The sequence below is a fragment of the Phaethon lepturus genome, unplaced genomic scaffold (genome assembly GCF_000687285.1).
Source record: "Phaethon lepturus isolate BGI_N335 unplaced genomic scaffold, ASM68728v1 scaffold9116, whole genome shotgun sequence".
NCBI lineage: Eukaryota > Metazoa > Chordata > Aves > Phaethontiformes > Phaethontidae > Phaethon > Phaethon lepturus.
The window spans coordinates 22,058-45,813 of record NW_010546911.1 but is presented as its reverse complement, the minus strand read 5'-3'; the positions used below and the strand labels follow the sequence as shown (position 1 = coordinate 45,813).

Below are 23,756 nucleotides of genomic sequence, written 5' to 3'. Positions count from 1 at the left end.
ATTGAAACAGTAAAACTGAGCACCTTCTACGTTCACTCTCTCCCTCTTGTGCTTCAGTTAACAGGACACACTTGCAAATGCAGATATGGAAAACTCTGGCAGTCTTCTCTGCGTACATCAGCATGGCTTGTGGCCCTAAATCAGGGGTGGAAAATACCATACTGTGGTTTTGCAAATTGCCAGAACACTGCTTTGTTTCCTTTTTGAGTTAATAACCACTTACCATCAGAAAATAGATTGGAGAAAGCATTGTGTTGAGCAGTTCTGTGTTCTGCATAGTGTTCCTTTTGGATTTTACTATTATTGATACATAAAGCTGGTTGAAAATATGTGGTTTAGGATGAACAAAGGTGACAAGTGCACCACAGCTACAATTTGTGAAATGCTGTGTTCTCTTTGGAAGCAGGACAGCAATTATTTATGCATCTTTAATATCTCTTTGAATAATGAGCATGTAAAAAGCATTAGTTTACTCCTACCTAAAGTGAAAAAAAAAAAAAATAAAGTTTTTTTTCCCATGGTCTTCTACTTGGAAAATTGTTCTGACATGCCTGCCCAAACAAGGGAGGCATACTTGGCTTATACACTTTTGGTTATGAATATTGTTGATACCTCTGATAAACACATGCCCATGCTATGCTGATGAATTCTGTGCCTTATATCAGAAGGATTTTAAGTCTAATCAAATTATTCTTTGCTAATTTTCACGTCGAAAGTGATCAGCTGATTATTATTTTATTTCTATCAAAATTTATTTAATTAGATCGAAAAGTACATGTCTAGATATCAGAGCTGAAAGTGTCACAGCACTGGTCTCCTGCAGATTTGGATGTACAAATTGAAGAAACAATACTGTAGTTAGATATGGTCCTGCAATAGCAAGAATTGTCTGCAGGACTTCCTTGCGAGGGGGGAGCCAGGGAGAGGAAGAGAGAGATAGATGTCTAAAGGGATAAATTACACTCCTCTGCTTTGTTCTCTGAATTTGCCAAAGCCAAATCCTACTCTCATTTCTGAATCTGTCCAAATCTAGGGCTTGAGACACTTGGTATATAGAATAGTTTCATGCTTCTCTTGTTGAGCCCAAGCCATTCTGTGGCTAATACGTATGAGAGTGTGACAACAAGCAAGAGGGAGCAAGCCTTTGTCCTGTAGTGGTTGGACTGGGATGGTACGACTGGCGAGATCTGGTTTTTCTCCTACTTAACAGTTTTAAAATGCACAAGGGTCCAAGAACAAACCCCAGGATAAGACAGGACAGAGGGACGAGTCCTTCGCAGGGCTAATTCTCCCACAAACAGGAAAAACCAAACTCAAACTCCTCTTTTCCCACAAACAGGAGTGGTACCCGGAAAAAAATTTCGATGCAGAGGTACTTGCTTTGCAAATCTCATTGCTTAGCAGAGCTAGACAACCTTAGTGCTTCCACTTACCAACACAGTGTCCTTTCTGAGTGTGGCATTAAGGAATCTTTACACAACATATCTTGCGGGGGAGGAACTTTCAAGAGCCTAGATCAGGTGCCAGTAATGCAACAAATAAGAACTCCTGGGATTTTTTTTTTCCCCGGTAGGTTAGCTACGATGGAGAACTTCACAAGCACCCACAGCTGGAGGCTGATTTGACAGCAGTGAGAGAGATCTATGGACCTAATGCAGTATCTCTCAGGTATGTCAATTGACCTTTCCATGTTGTGGAACCTTTAATGTTTTGGAGATTGCATTCCTTCCCTAACTGCCAAAGCACAAGTCTCTTCTGGGGATTTTGGCATGTTGTATGGCAAAAGGAAAGAGCACTGCTGGCTATAAATAATGCTGGCTTTGTTCTTAATTTTTTTGTGGTTGAGTACTGATGCAACTGGCTGTACCTAGAACAGGCTCTGGAAGCCTGTTCTAAAACATCATTGTCTTTTGCAGTTCAGTTGGTATTTGATCAGGCCATTGTATTTTATTGAAAACTACTGTTCAGCATTACTCTAAACCATTGTTAAATACCTTTTCTGTCATATTCTGTCTTTTGCCCTGAAGGTGAACAAGAGGAATGATAACATATTTAGTAAATGTTTTCCCTAGTGAAAGATTGAAGGAATTGGATTTGTCTAGTTTGGAAAAAAGAGAAGACAGAATAACAGTTCTTGTTCTTCAAAAAAGCTGTTTGTAGATAGGAGGAGTGTATCAAATGTTCTGTATTGTCATCATGAGAGAGACATTAAGAAACTAGCTGTGTTAGCAACAAGCAAGAATTTTATTAGATTTTAGGAAAGCTTTCTAATTGTGGGAATCTAAAGTATCCTACACAGGGAAGTGATGGAACCTCAGTCAGAGGTTCAAAGAATAATTACACACAAATTCTGCCAGGCACATATGAGCGTGTATGATTCTGCCATAGGGCATAGTTGTACAATATATTTAATACACTTTAGGTCTTTTATAACTTCATTTTCCATCTGTGTAATCTTAGTAATTTCATAAAAATAACAGGTAGGCGAGATGTAACAGACCTGTCAAACGTATTACAAAGAAAATACCAAATTTGTCATACAAACCAAGTAATCAAATGCAGAGAAGATAATAGCCTTAGGCATACATATATTGCAAGTAACAGTTCCCATTAACCTCTAAACAATAAGATCTGTTATTTTTGTCTAAGAAGAGGGAACATGTCTACCGCTATGGTGTACTATACTTCTTCAAATTAAGTGGAAATTTCATTACATTTTGAGAACTTGGGGAATTGAAATCCGAATAGTTGTATAAGGGTTTAGGAAATGAATGAGATAAATGTTCAGTTGCCAAACTGATAACTATGAAATAGAGAATACCTCGATAATAGGCTCCCTCAAGCCTATAATTGAAACATTATATGTAACCTTTCAAAAACTTTAATGCATCTAATTTATTGAATTAACTGTTTCACTGGAAGCATTGTGATCTCCTTGAGCTCACCGTAGTAGAAATTGGCATCTGTGACTGCTTTTGGCATGCGGAAAACTCTAATGGTTCTTCCACTCTGTTGCAGTGGAAAATACTTATAAATTCTTGGGCACGACATACACAGCATTTAAGCATTCAGTTTCATCCCTCTCCTGCAGCTCCTCTTCTCTCTAGATAGAGAAATCTGTCTGATGGTGACACCCACTAAGATGCCTATTTCCTAGACAGTTGACCCTCTTTTAGTAGTCTCTTGCTGTCACAGAGTCAACTGTACATATAAAAGTGAAATTCCTATACCTGCATGCTTTTCACCACTGCCTTTGAAATCTGGCCACCAAAGCGGTAAGACCTCTGGACCAGATGATCCAAACTCTTCAGTATCTATTTACATTGCTCATGCATTGATGGATGGAGGACCTCTGGGAGCTTCAAAAGCAAGATGTGTTCATGGAGCCATTGGAGGCAGCAGAATAGAAGCTGCAGGTGCTGGAAGAAAACATGATTTCTTCCTCCATTTCGCCTTGGGGAAGTAAAACTAGAGTCAGCATCATGTGTCTAAAATCCATTTTCTAGGATGGTAATGAAGTGGAGGCAAAGGGATTTCAGTGAGTATGGAAAATCCACAGTTATAACTTTTTAATGTTATCCTTTCTTTCACTAATATTTCTGTGTTTCATTAGTTCAACTACGATTCTGTTTAATTAATAAAACAATGCTTATTTGCAGCCTTTTGAATCTCAGTCATGTGCGTAACACCAGCCTGTGTTCATAGATATTACTTGAGAGGTCATAACAATCTGTTCTCTGGAACTTCTGGAAGATTAACAAAAAAATCTGAGACCACTGTTGTGTAGGATAATGGCTAAGACATTCTGTAGGTGGAGAATTTCACTGTTTCAAAGCTAGGTCTTCAGTGGGCTGTAGGAGGGTCAGCTCTGGGGTGAGTCGACCCTGGAGCAGCTGTCAGGTTGGCTGGGAAGCCTCCAGGTAACACAGCCCTGGCCAGCCATTTGCCTGCCCTGCGTCTGCCGTGTGTGGACGTGTCTGATCTAGAGAGAGATTTTGGGTTAGCCCTTACCAGAGAGAACCATTGGGATGCCGAGGTTTGGTGGAAGAGGTTCCTTCCACCAAACTTCACAAGGGGTCAAGGCATTTCCAGTGCGAGCTAGGTCCTACCATGGGCTGAGAGGCCACTTTGGTAGGAGATAGTTATATTCACAAAAATACTATATTTAAAAATTGCCTTATCAACTTAACTTACGCACAGCTGCTACTGTGCACTGTCTTGGTCTACTTTAATAGAAAATTATGGAAGTCACTGTGAGAACAAGCATATAAATGCAGTGTAAAGAAAAAACCTAGTGACTAGAAGCTAATCTGATAAATTGAGAGTGACTGCACTTTTAGAGTATTGTCCACTTAAGTAATTTAAATGAAAAGAGTTTATTTAGGTGTATGAATGAGTATTTTCTAGCTGTATTTTTCCGAAATTTTCAAGTATGTTGTGGGAGGGCAACCAGAATGAGTCAGATAATAAGAGGCAGAAAAATCAGACTTTAAATGTAAGATTTCAGATGGCAATAAGACACCTATAGGCATAAGTTAAATCTAACCTTGGAGATGCCAGCAATGCTACATATAACAAATAAAATAAGGTGACTATTTCCTTGAGCACATTACAGGGCAATCTTTATGTTTTAACAAACAAATGCTTGAATGTATGAAGCAATCCCACAGGTATTATATGCCACCCCCTAGGCTATGTTGTATTTGTCTTCATGATTTATCTCAAGCCTCTGCTTAGGGTACTGGCTGTTAACCTGAAATACTTTTGAAAATTAACTAGGATTTTCTTTTGTCATAAATAGGAGCACCATGTGGCCATTATTGTTTTCTTGATTTATTTGTGCAACAAATTTTTGTGAGACAAAAATACATAGCAGCAATAGAGAAAGAATTTGGGCGAATTAGTAGAAAAAAAAATTAAGCTGTTTAAGCAAAATCTACTGAAAGAAAGTTTCAGTGCAGCAGATGGTCACCCACTGGAAATATTGATTCAATCTATGTAAGCATGTATTTTATAACCATTCTGATTTCACTGACAAGGTTATCCTTTATAAAATCTTCCCTGTTATAAGTACTCCTGGTCTGAGGAGTATCTTAAAGACCTCTAATGTAATGTAATTCTTTCCTTTCAGGGAATATGGAGCCATTGATGATGTAGATATTGACCTGCATATTGATGTTAGCTTTCTTGATGTAAGTAATCTAATCACAGAGTTACATAATGAACATTAATACCCATTTAATTCTGCCACACATCAGACTCTGTAGACAACCATTGAGACTTTCCTTTTTCGGAGACTTGATCTTCACAAGTGGCTGTCACAGTATTGATTGCTACTCAGTGGAAAGGTTTCTGTTCCTTCTATGATCACATTATTAAAACGCTTTGTAGGCTTTTATTTACTGCATGTGTATTTCATTTCAAACATGCTTTGTGAATGGTAAATGTTTTAACTGATACAAGTGAAGTACATTTCTTTTTTTGCTGTCCTAGACATTAGTTAGGTGAAAGCACTTCATAGAGTCCTGGAAGAAAGAAGACCTTGGCTGGAACTCTCCTGTGTGCTTCTTAACATCTGCAGCTCATTAGGGAGAGTCTTGAGTGGCAAATGAGACACAAGACAGTGGTGCTGTCGACTGGCAGCATGGTTTCTGTAACAGTTATGCTGTCATTAACTCCACACTAACTTTTTTAACTCCTCACCTCATCTGTGCAGTAACATCCTGCCCTCTAGATAGGGAATAAAAATTAGTGCTTTTAGGGCATCATTAGCTTCTGCACAGATATGTCATATTCTCAGGTCAGCATCGCACATACGACAGTTGTTCTAGGGCATTTCTAAAATTTAAGGAAGTCTGATTGTATCTTGAATTATCTTAATCATCCTTGAGGAGGAAATGTTTCCTTTGCCCTGTGCTAGGGATGAGTTTCCTTTCCATCTTTAGTTGCTCCTTTGCTTCTCAGCTTTGAAGCAGTATCTCTTGATAGATGGGAATGTGTCTGCCTGCACTGTAAACGTAGATTTGTGTATAAACCTGTTCTCATTTTAAATAAGCATACTCAAGAATGGCAAGCAGTCTAATACTGCTCTTAGGGGCACCAGCAGGCAATAGTTTGTCCTAAGTCTCAAGCGTGAAGTTGGAGTAGATATAGATATTCCACAACTGGGTAAATGCCTGAATGGTGTTTGTAATAACCCTAAGGTAGACTGACAAAAGGAGCAGCTCCTCATGATGACTAATGGTGTCTGTTGTTTATTTTTTATCTTGAACTAGGAAGAGATTGCTGTGGCTTGGGATGTAATTCGCACAGAGCCGATAATAGTGCGATTACACTGTTCACTTACACAGTACTTACATGGTCCAGGTTAGTCACCTGTGTATTCTTCATATGCCTTGTATAGTGTCTCGGTCTGAGCCATGTAGTAGGTGATAGATATTCATTCACTGCCAGATCTTTGACCCTGCATGTGCTTAGATATACCACTGAGAGCAGTCCTACTTGTTTGAAATTATGCTTACATATATTTCTGCGGCTAGACCCTCAATAATGGCATGGGTATCAAATTTAAACTTTCATAGGTTAATTTTTGGAACTTGTTTTCCTGATATCTTTTGCAACTGACTCCTCTAGGAACCGGGGTTAAGGAATAAAGATTTACAGTTTGTAATATGTAATTTCCTGATTTTGGAAATCAGGCATTATCTGCACACATGAGATATCACTGATAAGGTATACATACACAGACCTGTGCAGCATATTAATATGCCCTTTTTCACGCAACTTTGAAAAATCAGGCTTCAATAATTATCCTTTCATCTTCTGATTTTGATATGACCATGTGAACTCTGTGAATCTTTACATTTGAATGAGTTGTTAAGTGAGTAAAGATTCCTCATGAGAGTAAAAACGGTCAAACTCCTGAAGAATCAACTGATTTTGAAGATTTGGAAACGTTCTTCAAAGAGTCAACTTCAGATATATTTTTACAGTGGGAAGTCAGAACTAAGTCGCAATTTGGATCATAACTTGCCTAGCTTCAGAGGCTTCCAGTACAAGCTGTCGGTTCAGGCTTGTATCTGTAGGAGAATTGTGCATGTGGGAAATTAATAGATATTTCCAGTCATAATATGTTTAGCAAAATCTGTCTCAATGAACTATTTTTATAGAATATGTATCTTGCTGATGCTAACTATAAGCTATAGTCTGTTCGTTCAAATAAGTAATTCATTACATCAATCTTTTTTTTTTCGTTGACTTTGGTCTTTTTGTCTGTATTCTATTGCTTTAACCTTTTTTACAAATATACAGATTTTAAAATACGAATTTGCCGTAGCAGGTAGCAGTGTTAGTATTCAGAATAGTTCTATATAAATGTAATTCAAAAAATAAAAAAGTGCAGCAAATAAGAGAAGGTACAATGTGAAGTAAGAAATGACCTAGTAAAATGAGAAGTAACTGCAAGATACCTTCTGCACTGTTGGCAAGGTTAAAACAGGAAGCTTAGCTCCCAGTCCTGCAGCTGACTGCTTGTGGGAGTGCCTGAGTACCAAGAAAGGTAAAATCAGGGCCAGAGGTAAGTGCTTCGATGTCACTGGTTTTATGAGCCCAGCCACTGTTGCAGTGATGTCTCTTTATTTACCAGAAAAGGACAATGAGATCCACCACCTTTTGTGTTAACAAGACCCTTTCTCTGTGTATTCCTTTTCTCCCTTAAATATGTTTTTTTGAGACTACTGGGCCATAACTTTATGCTACATCTTTTTCTCCTGTAGTATTTTCTGTTGATTGATAAAAGAAACAGAAATGCAGTATACACCAAAGCAGAAAGGGGGGTATGAGTACCACCTTGTAATATCCTGATTTTAGATAATCATTCTTCTAGTTAGTAACTTGTCTCATTATTGTATTTCTCCCACGTGCCTTAGAAACTTGTCTTAGACGAGGAAGAATCAGGCTTTTGGAGGTACCAGGCTGTTTCCTCTGGCTGTAGAGCTTAGACAACAATTGCAGTCTAGATGACAAATTTTAAGATTTCTGGTCTAGGTATGATTCTCATTGAAAATATTCCCCTTCTACCATGTCTCCTAAATCTGACAACCTAAAGACATTGCTACCCCTAATCAAATCATTCATCCCTTTTGAAAAAATCATCAGTTTGTCTTTAAGAGATGAGATTATATTTTAATGATAACGTTAGAGAAAGAGTATCTACAGGGCTTTGAACTAAGTAAAATTGGATGGTCAGGTTAGATATATTGTATTTTATTTTTAAAAATTTATTAGAGCAAATTTTTAGAGCATAAATTTTTTAATTTATTAGAGCAAAATTAAAGGATAAACTTTGACATTCTGAATAGAATCTGGCTTTCTGAGTGATCAGAATAATACAGATTTTAAAGTACTGGTGTACTTTTTCTAATAAAATTTAAACCAACCCCAGATTTTTTGTTTTCATTCCTTTTCTATTTTACTGATAGTCATTATCACCTTATGTAATATGAAGTATAAAATCTATTTGTGCTTTTAATATGTGTTGGCTGTTGTCCTGCCTTGAGGACCTGAGGCTCTCTCAAGAAGTGCTGGATTCCATCTGCCACTTCTATCTAAGAAATGTTATTAAAGGGTTTTAGTAATACTAGGAGCTAATTTCCAGTCTTCACCATGCACACTTTCAATTTTCTGACAGATGAATATGGACATACCAGTGCTAGTACAGGTCTTGAGAAAAATTCAGGGTAATCCTTGGCCACTGGAATTCATCTCTCAGGCACTTAGATGACAATTGTGGATCTTGTGTTAAAACACCCTCAGAAAGAAAACTCAGATACTAATTAATTTGGTTTATTCCACTCTGGGTTTTCTACATCGTCACAGGAACTTTAGTGTGTAAAGACTACTTACTTAGAAAAAAATTTAAGAGATTAGGTGAGATGAATTACCAATCCAGATACATTTAATCTGGTGCTGCTCTCTCATAATACGAGAGACGTGTTTTTGTAATTAAAATTAGTGGGAAAAGGTACATTTGGGACAATTCAGTTTCTAAAATACTCATCTGTAAAATTACAATTTATATTGGCTGACATTCCAAAAAGGACCATTCATTTCTTAATATGCCTAGATGACATGTCCACTTTCACCATTGCTTCAGTGGCATTGTCTATAGTAAAGGTCCAGATAGAACAAGGTCCTTAAATGTGATTTATATGGTCATGAGTTCTTGATTATTGCTGTAAGTTTGTATATCAACAATATCTCCTTTTTCCATAGTGCCAACTGTGGATGTATTTCAGATCTCTACTAAGGAAAGATTTGGGCTGGGACATCAGCTGAAAAAGTAAGTCTAGAAAAGTGTAAACCCTTGTTTTCAGACAAATACTCTTTTTAGTTCCCAGGCCATGTCAAGTAGGATAAAATTCACAGGTTGTCAGGTTGGTTGAATCATTGTGTTTTGAACTTGGTTTTCTTTAAATACAAAATAACAGGATTTGCCTGTTCAATTTTGACAGTTGTTGAGAACCTGATTTGTGCTGCCTGCCAGGGTTTTCTGTCACTTTGCTGCCATTTAGGAAGTAGGCTACAAAAGTTCAAAAGACTGTAGCTAGGAGTGTTCAATTTCATGTTTCTGCTTAGATGGTGAAGCTTCTGGAGCAGGAATCTTTTTCAGCATCAGGCATACCCTAAGGGGCTATGCTTTCATGGTGGCCTCTAGGATGTACCACAGTAATTAGGCCATCCGCATTTTGAGGACAAGAGGGAAGAATAGTCAAAAAAATTAGCAATTTCATGTGTTCATGGCCCAATTAAATTTAATACCATTTTGCTGAGTCACCTTTTTACATATGCTTGTGTACGTGTAATAAAATGACAAGAATATAGGTTTTAGTATCTGACCATTACAACATTAAAAATCGCATAAGAAAAAAAAATATTTTGCTGTTTTGTGTTTAAAGAAATTCAGTGCAACGTTTTTGTAACCTTACAAATAAAGAAATATTAAAATCTCCATGGTACATGACTTCGAAGAAAAAAAAATGAAACAATTCCGGGACATGAACAGTCTCTTAAACTGTTTCAGTGCTTACACTGTCTCTGATTCATGCACCAGGTAATTACAAAAGGTTCCCATAAGACATTTTCAAGGACGTAGCTGTTGATCTGAAGACAGAGTACCCATGAACCCCATGGCCCCTCATGACTGTGGCAACATGATGTTCATCTTTGAAGATTCACTAAATTTTTTATAAAGTCCATACCAACTTCCACTTTGACTTTATCACTCTAAGACCCCCACTGCTAGATTAGAGTCACAGAGTAATTTGGCTTGGAAGGAACTAGGTCACCTACTGCAACCTCCTGCTCCAAGTAACACTAATTTCAAAGTTAAGTTAGTTAACTCAGAGTATCAGTCAACTGAGGTGTGAAATCTCCAGCCTTTGTGGGCAATGTGTTGTACTTAACCACTCTTCTTGTGGATGTCCTCTTTTTATAGCCTTTATGTTTTTTAGCTTTCCTTGCTACAATTTGGGACCACTCCCTTTTGCTGTCCATCTCTGGGAAGTGTCTGGCTCTGCTGGGTGGTGTAATATGTGACATCCCTACCTTCATGTTTGTGCCTTAGGAGAATATGCGCCTACTTGAGCAGCGTGGATGCTGTAGTCTACCTCTGTAGTCACTAGAGACAGGAGCCTATAGTTGCATGGAATGCCATTGAATCAGTTTGTTTCTACATCTCCCTGAAAGGCATACCTGCATTAAGTCTTGCAATGGTTGTTTGCACAGACTGTATTCTTAATAAGAGTTCCGTGTAAATTAATTTTATGTGTAAAAATGCATTTTTGAGGAGCTGAGGCACCCAATCATCAGTCTACATACATGATGGAAAAACTCTTGCCTGTAGAGTGAGGACATTGCATCATGTCACCTACGTGGTGAGCAGGGACACTGTAGTATTAAGGTGAGTATGTCTTGTGTAGGATAAGAAAATCTTTTTTTCCTTCTTCATTTGCAGAATCATGCAGACATTTGTTACACAACAGTGGAAGAACAGCAAAGAGAAATCTAATTGTACGCACAATAAGAAGGTGTCTGACAAAAAGGTGAAATCCCCTCTGCACATCTTTTCTACATTGCGCAGGTAATAGCAAGGAAAATGAGCTGGTATCACCATATCCCGTTCAAAATCCACAGCAGACTTCACAAGGTGAAATGTTGACTTTTCTCCACAGAGAAGTGCTCTATTTATATCTTACCTCATGGGTTTCCAGTCCTTGCCTTGCATGACATCAAAAGTGAACTAGGTACTACTGCAGCTTCTAAGACTACTTGAAGGCAGAGCATTTCAATGCCCTGCTCTCTGAAACAGCCATGTTTCATCTAGAATTTCAAATAATTTATTTTATATTATTTACCTTGCTGTATTTGTATCTTTATTAGCTTGGTAGGATTTGACTGTTACTTGAATAGCAAGGATACAAATGAAAGTAATATATAACATATGTATTATATTTATTTTGTTAAATGTGGTTGTCTGGCTGTTCTTTCCACAGCTGTGTGTATTTTTAATTTTGTAAAGGTAGAATGGTCATTAATGAAAGATTGATTTTTAGAGCTGCTGAGCACCCACCCCTCTCCACTGTTCCAGTACATTAATGTTCACCATTTCTGAAATGCGGGCACGGAATTTCAAAGAACAAAGGCATCAAAACCATAACAAGTAGTTTGTGAATAGTTCATTTGAATTCATTATGACTTCTGCCAGTTACTCGTACTCTTACCTCTTTCAGGAATGTGATTATTTACTCCAGCATGTTTTCCTGCTTATGAAAGGTTGACAGATCACCCCTTCTGTGAATTTTAATTGAATTTAATTGAATGCTTCTTTGAACATTCCTTCTTTTTCATGAATTTTACCATTCTAAATTCTGTGTATAAAAAAGAGAGGGAATGCAGTGATCACTCACATGAAAGGAGGGAGCACCATTCCTACCTCCTGTCTGCAGGAGAGTGGTGGTGAGCCAACTGCAACAGTGAGTCAGCAACCTCCACGTGCATCTTCCACTGTCACCACTTGCTAACAGGGTGGGGAAACCTGCCAGCCTCTCCCCTTGGGGTTTCACTTCTTTTCTATTCGATCCAAGCCCAAAAAATACTCCAAAGATTGGGGTTGCTTATAAAGCATAGAAAAATGATTCAGCGTACCTGTTACATGTTCTTGCTTTGCAAGGACAAGAGAATGTGAGCCTTGTAGAAATGTGACAATTCATGTGCACGTTGTTTTGTAAAAACCTTTTGTTCTTCACTTTCCGCATTCATAATTTAAGTCCCTCACCTTCTCATTTCTAGTGTTACAGAGCTAGAATTTGTCTAAAACAGAAAGAAGGGCATCAAGCTGTCTTCCACAAAGCACCCAGATTATTAGGAGGTTATTAAAAATAATGTCAATTTCAGCTGAATTAAATTTTATTTTTAAATAACTGCCTGCAAGTTTCATTGCTCATTGTATCTTCCATTGGATCTGGACATAGAATTTGTTATGCTCTGCCCAGAAGACAGAACTTTAATGGGATCATGCCATGATTTCCATTAGGAAAGACAGATTTTGATAAGGGAAATGTCTTATAATCTTATATTAAATATGAAGGTTTAATTTCAAAGATAATTTCACAAATAAATGGTTTGGTTAGAGACATAGTGATCTTTACAAAGAGCTGTAAGGATATAGCTCTTAACTTCTACTTAAGTAGTTAAATGTCTTTTTAATCAATGAGCTTGTGTATAAATAGGAGTTAGATGTCTATTTAGTGTTGGAAAATCAGTCCTAAATACTATTGCTCATTTTTTAAATGTTGGGTTTCATTTATTCATTAGTGAAATACATAAAGACACTTACAAATTTTTGTATATGCATGGTCTTGCTTGATTTGCACAGGATTTTGATTAATGATCAACTTTTTCTTCTTTATTTTTAAGGTCGCCAAGTTATCCTCCACCTGGCTGTGGTAAAAATAAATCAAAACTGAAATCAGAACAGGATGGCATCTCTAAAACTCACAAGCTGCTGAGAAGGACTTGCTCTAGCACAGTGAAGACAGAGGATGTGTGTGCCACAAAATCTCACAGAACCTTTGGTCGCTCGCTGTCGAGTGACCCTAGGGCTGAACAGACAATGACTATTAAATCGCACAAACTGTTGAACCGTTCTTGCTCTGCAGCCGTGAAGCAGGAGGAGTGCATCACTTTAAAGCCCCATAAGTTGTTAAGTAGATCATGTTCTGGGGACCCTCGATGTGAGCACAACAGCACCTTGAAGCCCCACAAACTTTTAAGTAGGTCCTACTCCAGTAATCTTAGAATGGAAGAATTGGATGGATTGAAGAATCAAAAGTTACTCAGCAAGACTTGCTCCAATGCCCCTAAATCATCCAAAATGGAGCCTTTCAAGGAGTCCAACATAGCTGAGAGCAGGAGGCTCTCTCTTACCTCAGGGCTTATTGGTATCTTAACACCATCTTCATCATCACCCTCACAAGCTGCTGTGCGTAGTAATTTTTTTATTCTGCTCATTTTCCTCCATTCCAAATGTGCTGTTATGCTTATTATGCAAAGGCATTAATACTTAGGACATATGTTAGTGAATATACTGGATATATTGAATATATTGGAAGACAAGAGCAATGGAGTCAGCTTTTTTAAGGAGGATTTAAACAACTGTGCATGCACATATATTTCACTTACAAAATCAGAATTTTCTTAGGTCAAGACAGAGATGCTGTATGTCATGTGGAATACAGCCCAATGTACATGGGAAAAGTTCAATCATCCACTTCCTTCCCTCCCTCCTTTCTTGGTGTAGGAAGAAGGGAGTGTGTGAGCTTCCGTGCTGCAAAATTGGCTTGGTCACACAGGCCTTTTCTCATTTCCCTGTTTGCTTCATGGGCAAAGCAACTGTCCATTGGCTTGTTTGGGTGCCAAGGCACCTCTCCTTCTGGTCTCTGCAGCTGTGATCATCATCATACTGGAAGGAATGCAGTCATGATTCAACTTGCCTCTTGCGCATTTGCGCTCTGTGAAAGGTTTAATCTTCAAATGCACTGGTGGCAGCCAGGGAAGGAATTAAGCCCACGCTGGACCCCTTTCTTTCCCCACAGACATGACTGATTCAGAAAACAAAATAGCATGTATTCTTAAATTTAAGAAAGAGGTCTCAAAATTAGTTCTTCTGCCTCTTCCTCTTAAGGGATAGCTTTTATACTTCAGAGGAATGAGTGGGTCTCTTTGCACTCTTTCAAGGCATCAGTCTCTTTTCTGTGTTAGATCTGGGGAGAAGCAATTAGGAGATAGTCCTCTCCACTCCTTAGCATGGTGGTACCTTGATGTTCTCACCAAGAAAAAGCTGATTCCTGCTTAAGATGCCTTATATATATTAAAAATAGTGCATTCTGAACAATGAAATCACATTGAGTGTGCTGTGTCTCATGGTAAATTAGTTTAATAAGCTGTGAGCTATACTCATTAGATCTAAATGGAGTGATATACTATCATAAAATAATTTATATACATGCTATGTGGTTGGTTCTTGTAATATGCACAGCAAAATTAATTTAAGGTGAGCCAACAGACTTTTTACTTTTTACAGTTTAGAGATGCATTTTTTCTGAATCAGCAGAGGATGTCTTAACATAACAAGACTTTTCTCTCCTAAAGTAATAGGAGAAATCCCATTGATTTTGATAAGATAGTGAAGAATTGACTAAGTGATTTCATTACTGATGTTATCAGCTGATATGAAAGAAATGCAAGCCCTGCTTGGCAGTCTATAAAAACTACCAGTAATTTATTGCTAGAATGCATTTACTGTGAGGGAAAATCATCACATACATGATCAGGTGCAGTCTGATGTTAGTGGAAGGACGTCAAGAGTCCATTTCACATTTTACGTGCAGGCACCCAGATGTATGGGCAGCCTGTGTGCCTAACTGCGATTTGAAGTCAGTGGAATGTGGAAGTCATGAATTGGGACCCTAACTTCTCTCAATTCTCGGCTAATATATTTGAATCTCATATATGAATACAATTAAGCTTGTTTCCCAGGAGAAACAAGGAAAAAGTTACCCAATTAAGCAGTTAGAGAAATTAAATAAAATAAGCCTATAAACAAAAAAAGAAAAGTCAGAAATGGAGCCTATCTGATTCTTATTCAAAACAAGTTTTGATTGAGGTAGATGCCAGCCTGGAGGCAATATTATACCTTACTGACTTCTGTAACAGAAGTTCCTTCTAATTTATGTTGGACATAAATTCCACACACATTTATGTGTGTGGAAAGAAAAAGGCTGAAAGAATTTGAGTGAGATCTGAGCATAGAAATCTGTTAGTGTGGTGCTTACAGAAGTGAGATTTTTGTAAATATAAAAGAAAAAGATTTTCTGCTGTTCTGAGAGTTACATTAGTCATTCAATACTAAGCACATAGCCCATATTTGGATAGACAATCCGCAGCTAAAATTTAATGGAAGTTACCAAATGACAATTTATTAGAATGGAGTGAAGGTACTGGTGTTTGTATTTGAGATTAAAGTTTTGGGGATGCTGAGATACAAAACCTCATCGGATTTAAGAAAAGAAATGCTAAAATTCTAACCCACACTCAGCAAGCAGTAAAAGGATTGATTATTTGTAATGGCTGGTTTATGCAAATGAGGGATGCTTTTAGATGCAAATATTGTTTAATTAATGTATTTGCACACAAAAAATACAATTGTTTTACCATTTCCTTATAATTAGTCTACCAACACTGAAGTTGCATCAACTTTTTCCTTGCAGCAAAATTATGGTGCAAAATGCATTCCAGTACAAGACCGTGGCTTTCTTGTGCAGGTAGGATGTCATATCTTACCCATTTACAAAACACTGTGGAACATGAGCTGACTGTTAATTATTTTTAAGCAGATATTATTACTCTCATTTTCATTGTTCTCAGACTATTGAATTTGCTGAGCAGCGGATACCAGTGTTGAATGAATACTGTGTAGTTTGTGATGAACCCCATGTGTTTCAGAATGGCCCTATGCTGAGGGTAAGTAAGTGGTGTGCTTGCTGGGATATACAATGCTTTTTCTAATGCCTTAAATAGCAATGGACCATACAAACCTGTTACAAAACTATTGAACTATTTCAGATGTGTTTCATCCTAGTATCCTTTTAAGATGCAAAAATATAATACATATAAACAAGATTTTGCTGTAAATTTGAAAAAAAAAATATTGCAAGCAAGGGAGAAGGAAATCAGGCTTGTATAATACCACAGAAATATAAAGGAGGGATGTATTTCACTGGACGTTATTGTGCTAGAGTAGTCGCAACTGGATAAGATAGAGGAATTGTGTTAGAGTGCTTTCCTGGTCTTCTGTCACTCTTTTAAAAGCTTAGGGTGACTCCAATCCTTAAGCTCTTATCAGGCCGCTGCCGGGGTATTCAGATACACTGGTGTTAATGCCACAAGGCTGTGAAGTTCTACTGACCCTCTTTTGCTCATGGGCCACTGGAATGAGCCATCCTCCATAATGTGATGAAAAAGGCGGTAGAAGGAGATGGTCTGTGAAGTGTCTGTTCGAGCAGTGACCTAGTCAGGGGTACTGTTGAGGTTCGGTACTCCCAAAGTCTGGCCAGTTAGACAGCTCTTCCTTCCTTTCATTGATGTGTAACTGGGAACCAGGGATTTTGCTTGCTGAACAATTGTACCATCTCATGCTGTTGGTGAATGCATACAGTGAAAAAGACTAAGATTCGTCATGAGACACACTCTGCCTGGAACTACTGGATCAGTGCAGCTTTGTAAAAGAGTATATTAGGAGAATAAAATTCTTACTTTAGGACTGATCTTGCAGTTTAGAATCCTTATTTCACCTGTTCAGACTCCTGTGGAAACCTGAGTAACCTTAAAAGATTAAAGCCGTGGAAAACTGTTTAATACCATTGCGTGAATGCTCCGATACCTCATCTTCCAATTTCTCCAAGTGTAGCGAGCATCTACACATAAATTGAAGCAGACATCACCTATGATAGTTCCAAGGAAGTAAATTCAGGAAGGTTACTGCTTACATGGTAGCAGAAGTCACCTCAGCATCATCCCCCGTGACACTCAGTGGCACCACAGTCAGGCATTCTGACTGCAGGCAGGGTATGCAAATAGGCTGCTAACAGGATTTGCAAAAGCATCTACATACTCAGTTAACACCGTTTTAAGTCATGGTCAAACATCTGTAATTATGAAAATCCTATCAGGTGGTTTTTTTGCCTCTTCAAGCTCATATTTATCTTTTAAAAACATGGTTTTCTGCCAGGTTTATCATCAACGTCATGTTAGCTGTCTATTTGAGAGTTTGTCACTGCTTCAAAACAGAGGAGGGTTAAATTCATCAGTGCCTTTGCAAGCAGCATAACTTAGCAAGCTTTGCAAAAATGAAAGGGTGTCCTTATATAACCCAGAGAGGAGATAGTGGGAAGAAATCTGTGTATGCTTGAATGACTCAATAAGCAATATAGAGCCATTAATGAGTTTGCAGTTTTGTAGAAGGTGAGAAAGGATCTCAGTTTGAATTGAGCATGAGCTTGCCAAAGGGTCTTAAGGAAATTTATGCTTCACTCTACTGAGAACTCTGGCAGAGGCAGCCAAAAGTAGTCAATTGTAGGGTTTATTTACATGCTTCAGCTGCACACACACATACATATATATATATATATAATGTATATAAAAGGAATAAAGAATGACCCAACTGAAAGAGTAGTTTATGTTTAATACTGCTGCAATGCACATCTCAGAAATACAGTACTTTATTAAGCAGAATGCAGGAAGCTTTCATGTAAGGCAAGGCTACATGCTATCTAGCTTTACGTCGCCTAATGAATCCCGTATGTGGTATCTCTGGCCTTCATAAAGACCTTCAGAGTGCTCATACTTTTGATACCACAGTAACTTCACCAGGTTCCTTAACGATCAGAACCTTGCTACGGTCTGCTTATATTTTTAGATTCTGTGTCTAGATCCCATTTTCTACAGATAGCCGTCTCTCAAAGGCATTACTTAGATTGTAGTTGGTTGTATCAAATTGATGCTACAGACTAAATAGCTCTGGATGTTTCACCAGTCTTTTCCTTTAAAGAACAGTTCCTCCACACAGATGCACACAGGATTATGTCTGGATGTGTGTATCCTTACTGATGAGTTTCCCTTCTACCTTTTGGACCTTTTTTCCTATAGGAAAGAAGGTATAGGAAAGCATAGCAAAGTTATTGCTTGAGAAGTTATTTTAAAACGTCTTTAGCCTTGATTTTCTAGTATTTAATGGAGTTTTACACAATTGAAGAGAAGCCAGTAAGGAATTTGATTCTGTAATCCTCCAGTATGTCAGCTTGACACCTTTCTTAAACTATGGTGTAGGTTAATTGATTGTCTTGAAATGCAGTTTAAAAAATTCAACAATTGCCATCACATAATACTTACATCCTTTTAATACTGTAAACTCTCTTTCTAAGAAGAAAAAGTATTATTTAACCTCTTGCATAACATAGACCATACTATTTCATGCAGTTATTCCTAACAGTGATCTGAATCCTACATATTTTACTCTTCATAGAAGGATTAAGAAGTAGCTTTGAAATAATTAGCAAGGGTTGGGACTGCAGCCTTTACATCCAAACAGCTCCATTATCTCATGTAAAGAATCACAGTGCATCCTCCTGCAAGGCGACCTGTGCTGCACCACTCTCAGGAGCTCTGTCGTCAGTCTTTTCTGAAGTAGCTCTTTGCTCAGCTTTGAAAAACACCGGAAAGTACAAGGTCAGATACAGGTTTTGTGCTGAGAGACAGAGAAGGCAGACCTGGTAAACCTACTGAAAACAATAAGAGTCTGCTCATTTTGAAATGTTAGCCTCTTGTTACTGTCTTTGAATTTGCTCTCAACAGAGAAGATGTTTAAACGAGTGAGACATGGACTGTTATTTGTTTGTAATTAATGGCTGGATTTGAATTGTTTCAAAAACATACTTTGAAATGCTTTTTTTCTGACACTTTCAAATAGTTTGTATATCATACACGTATGTGTTAAAATAGTTAAATAGATTATCCTGATTTCCGTCAAGCTACCATGTTAGACTAAATACTAGAAGTAAACTTAAAAAAATTTAACAACTTCCACAAAGCCCATTCTGAAGTACTGAGATATTCTCCCATGGGACATATGTCTCCAGTGAAAAGGCCCTGAAACTGCAGCTTGTTTCATGCTTTTGAAAATCTCCACAGATGGAGACACTGCAGCCTCTCTGGGCAACCTGTTCTAATGCTTTAGAGACAGCTAATTTTAGCTTTGTCTAAAATTTTAGATAAAGTTTAGATAAAGCAAGTCCTGTGTGAGAGAATAAAAGCACTAACTGACCTCCAAAGGTATTTTTCAACCATATGATTTGATTCACCTAGCTAAAAAATATATTTTCCAAAGCAGATATAATAATGTACTAAAGAAACTTCAGCATTAGTTGGTTCTATATTAGAAGGCTATTAACTTTTTTTTTAATACCATATGAAATTCTTCCTGTTACTCTAGAGTGGATAATAATATTCTAGGGAAGGACTAAGTTGCATTTTAATAATGCAGCAGTTTTGCTACTATAATAGTAGAGAGATATCTTGTTTTAGGAATTCAGCATGTACTTTTATTACAAATATTTAAATATAATGAGATCATGAGTCATTAACAAAAGTGGTTATTATATTTAAAGATCTGATTAAAAGAAATATGATAAAATATATTATCATGTATTACCATATTCAAAGGCTGGAGGAAAGCAAATGTCACTACTCTCTTCAAGAAAGGCAAGAAGCAACTACAGACTGATCACCCTCACCTCGATCCCAGGGAAGGTGGTGAAGTAGCTAATCCTGGAAACCATTTCCAGGCACATAAAAGACAAGAAAATCATCAGGAGCAGTCAGCATGGCTTCACCAATGGGAAATCATGCTTGACCAACTTGATAAACTTCTGTGATGAAGTGACTGGTCCAGGAGATGAGGGGAAAGCAGTGGATATTGTCTACCTGGACTTCAGCAAGGCCTTTGACACTGTCTCTCGTAAGATCCTCATAGACAAACTGTTGATGTATGGGCTGGATGAGGAGATAGTGAGATAGGCTGAAAAGTCGCTGAATGGCTGCACCCAGAGGGTGATGATCAGTAGCACAAAATCTAGTTGGAAGCCAGTAGCTAGTAGTGTACCCCAGGGATCAATACTGGCTACAGTCCTGTTTTATGTCTTCATTAATCGTCTGGATGGTGGAACAGAGTATACCCTCAGCAAGTTTGCAAATGTTACAAAACTGGGAGAAGCGGGTGATACTCCAGAGTGATGGGGTGCCATTCAGAGGGACCTCAACAGGCTGGACAAATGGTCTGACAGGACTCTCATGCAGTTCAAAAAGGAGAAGTGCAAAGTCCTGCATCTAGGGAGGAACAACCCCATGCACCACTATATTCTGGGGACCACCCAGCCGGAAAGCAGCTTGCCAGAAAAGGACTTGGAGATCCTGGTGGACAGCAAGCTGAACATGAGCCAGCAATGTGCTCTTGTGGAAAGGAAGGTTAACGTTATCCTGCGCTGCATTAAACAATAGAATTGCCAGCAGGTGGGGGAAGGTGATCCTTCCCTTTTACCCAGCCCTGGTGAGGCCACAGCTGGAGTACTGTGTCCTGTTCTGGGCTCCCCCATACAAGAGAGAGATGGAGCTACTGGAGAGAGTCCAGTGAAGGGCCACGAAGATGATTAAGGGACTGGAGCATCTCACATAGGAGGGAAGGCTGAGAGAGCTGGAACTGTTCAGCCTGGAAAAGAGAAGGTGGGATCTTACTAATGTCTCTGAATACCTACAGGGAGGATGCAAAGAGGTTGGAAACAGGCTGTTTTCAGTGGTACCCAGTGACAGAACAAGAGGCAATGAGCACAAACTGAAACATTGGAGGTTCCATTGGAACATCAGGAAACGCTTTTCTACCTTTTCCAACTTTTCTGAGCATGGGAGCAGGTTATGCAGAGAGATTGTGGAGTCTACATCCATGGAGATACGCAAAAGCCATCTGGACACTATCCTGGACAGCTGTCTCCAGGAGAGCATACTTGAGCAGGCATATTGGACCAGGTGATCTCTGGAGATCCCTTCCAACTTCAATCATTCTGCAATTCTTTGATCATATTCAGCTTTTACATAGTATAATTTGTGTGGGTAATATCTATCTTACTGTCTATGCCTTCCTGAATTCCTCATTTACAAATACTAAAGCCATTAGTAAAACAGCATCATTGAATGAATTTTAAAGACCTGTGAGACAATTACACAGGATTAAAAAAAATGCAGAATATATTTAATAAGATGATAAAAAACTCCTCTCTGTATCAATAATTTTTCTTTCAGTCAAGAAATCTCTTTAGAGTGCCATCTTGTGTTGAAACCTCAGGCTGAGGTCTCTTTAGAACAAACTATGAAATAGAATAAACTCAGCAAAACTAAATATTGAAGCTAATTACTTTGAAATTTGTAGTCTGGTACAGACATCTCTGCTGTTTAAAGTTTTGTCCATAAAATATGAATGGTGAGGTACCCTAAAACAATGTTTGAAATATCTGTTGTTTGTATTTAGCTCTAAAAATAAATAGTCTGGATCCGTTCTTATATTAGTAATCTTACATTTTTAGAACATTTTTCATCCCAAAGTGCTCAGTTATGATTTATTCATTATGAGTGAAGTCTTGGCCTCGGTGAGTTCCTGTTGACTTGAAAAGGTCTTAGATTTCTCTGTCCTTTGAATAGAAGATTCTTAGACACCACTGAAACACAGTAGCATTGATGTTCCAGAAACAGTACACCGCTTAGGGTTGGGAGGTGTTGAGAGAAGAATAAACATCATTGAACTGTGGAGAAAAGTGGAGGTGTACAAATATGTTTAGCTAGACTGGAGTTTAGCCAAGATGCTTGTGGAATTCCAAGATTCTTGTGGAATAACACCATGGTCATTCTTATCGTTACTGCACAACATAGTGTGCATTTTTTTATGAAAAAAAGCCTCCCCAGTTACAACCAGTACTTTAGTAGAATGGATTACAATCACTTTTTTTTTTTTACTGAGAGACTAAAATGGCTGCAGTATAGCTTTTCCTGTGGCTAAGAATTTATCAAAGTGCCCCTTGCCCAGCTAGTACTCCATAATACCATCTATTGTACCTATTTGCCATCTATTTATATATCTGGGAAGTAAAAATATTTTTTAAAAAGTGTATAAGCCATCCAAAAATGCAGAAAAAAAATGAAAACCAGAAAATAAAAACTGGATCAGCCAAAACAAAACCAAGGAGAACAAGACTCATCCTCAGTCTACTTTAATCTTTCTACAGGTTGTATCTGATTAGCACTGTGGAATCTCCTATGTCCTTCAGCAGCATGTTCCACATATCACATGAATATTGCGAGAATATTCAGAGAGTTTACCTTACAGATTTATAGTAAGATACAGTATTAAATAAATTATTCCCACTCTGGCAGCGTGTATATATCTATAGAGCTTATAGCAGCTTGACTTCATTGAGCTGATAGTACAGAGTAGACAGAATAGATTATTTCAATTGAAAGAAACCTACAATGAACGTCTAGTCCAACTGCCTGACCAATGCAGGGCTGACCACAAGTGAAAGTGTGTTGTTAAGCACATTGTCCAAATGCCTCTGGAACACTGACAGGCTTGGGGCATTGACCACCTCTTCAGGAAGCCTGTTCCAGTGTTTGACCACCCTCTCAGTAAAGAAATGCTTCCTAATTTCCAGTCTAAACCTTTCCTGGCACAGCTTTGACCCATCTCCATGCGTCCTGTCACTGGATACCAGTGAGAAGAGCTCAGCACCTCCCTCCCCACATCCCCTCCTCAGGAAGCTGCAGAGAGCAATGGGGTCACCCCTCAGCCCCCTTTTCTCCAAACTAGACCAGCCCTAAGTCCTTAGCCACTCCTCATAGGACATGCCTTCCAACCCTTTCTCCAGCTGTGTTGCCCTCCTTTGGACGTACTCAAGGCCCTTCACATCCTTCTGAAACTGGGGGCCCAGGACTGCGCACAGCTCTCAAGGTGAGGCTGCACCAACGCTGAACACAGCAGGATAATCGCCTCTTTTGACCGGCTGGTTAGGCTGTGTTTGATGCACCCCAGGATGCACTTTGCCCTCTTGGCTTCTGTTGAGGCTGCTGTCGACCAGCACGCCCAGATGCCTTTCTGCAGGGCTGCTTTCCAGCCCCTCCTCTCCCAAATTATACTTGTGGCCAGCATTACTCCATCCTAGGTGCAGAATGCAGCATTTTGACTTGCTAAATTTCATGCCATTGATCATATCCCAATACTCCACTCTATCTGGATCCCTCTGCAAGGCCTCCTGTCCCTCAAGAGAGCCAACAGCACCAGCCACAGAACTGGCCCTAGAATTGAACCCTGAGGAGGCCCTAGAATTGAACCCCAGATGTAGCCCCATTCACTACAACCCTTTGAGCTCTGCCCTTCAGCCAGTTCTTCACCCAGCACACCATGAACCTCGCGCATCCTACAGTTGCACAACTTGTCAAGAAGGATGGATGTTGTGAGGGGCAGTATTAAAAGCCTTACTAAAATGCAGAAAAACTACACGCACTGCCTTCCCTTCATCCACTAGGTGGGAGCCCTTTATGTC

At 38.6% G+C, this 23,756-nt stretch overlaps 1 protein-coding gene across 1 annotated transcript in view; it reads left to right on the top strand.

Moving 5' to 3' along the window:
• The window catches only part of PARP8 (poly (ADP-ribose) polymerase family, member 8), a gene marked incomplete at its 3' end in the record, with an annotated part of 53,789 nt that overhangs the window by 8,127 nt on the left and 21,906 nt on the right, over window positions 1-23,756 (top strand). Inside the window, exons 5-12 of the mRNA XM_010289459.1 lie at window positions 1,574-1,668; window positions 5,132-5,192; window positions 6,276-6,366; window positions 9,274-9,340; window positions 11,015-11,140; window positions 12,976-13,540; window positions 15,828-15,881; window positions 15,985-16,080. Of these exons, the coding sequence (XP_010287761.1) occupies window positions 1,574-1,668; window positions 5,132-5,192; window positions 6,276-6,366; window positions 9,274-9,340; window positions 11,015-11,140; window positions 12,976-13,540; window positions 15,828-15,881; window positions 15,985-16,080 (1,155 nt within the window). The remainder of the gene's footprint in view (window positions 1-1,573; window positions 1,669-5,131; window positions 5,193-6,275; window positions 6,367-9,273; window positions 9,341-11,014; window positions 11,141-12,975; window positions 13,541-15,827; window positions 15,882-15,984; window positions 16,081-23,756) is intronic.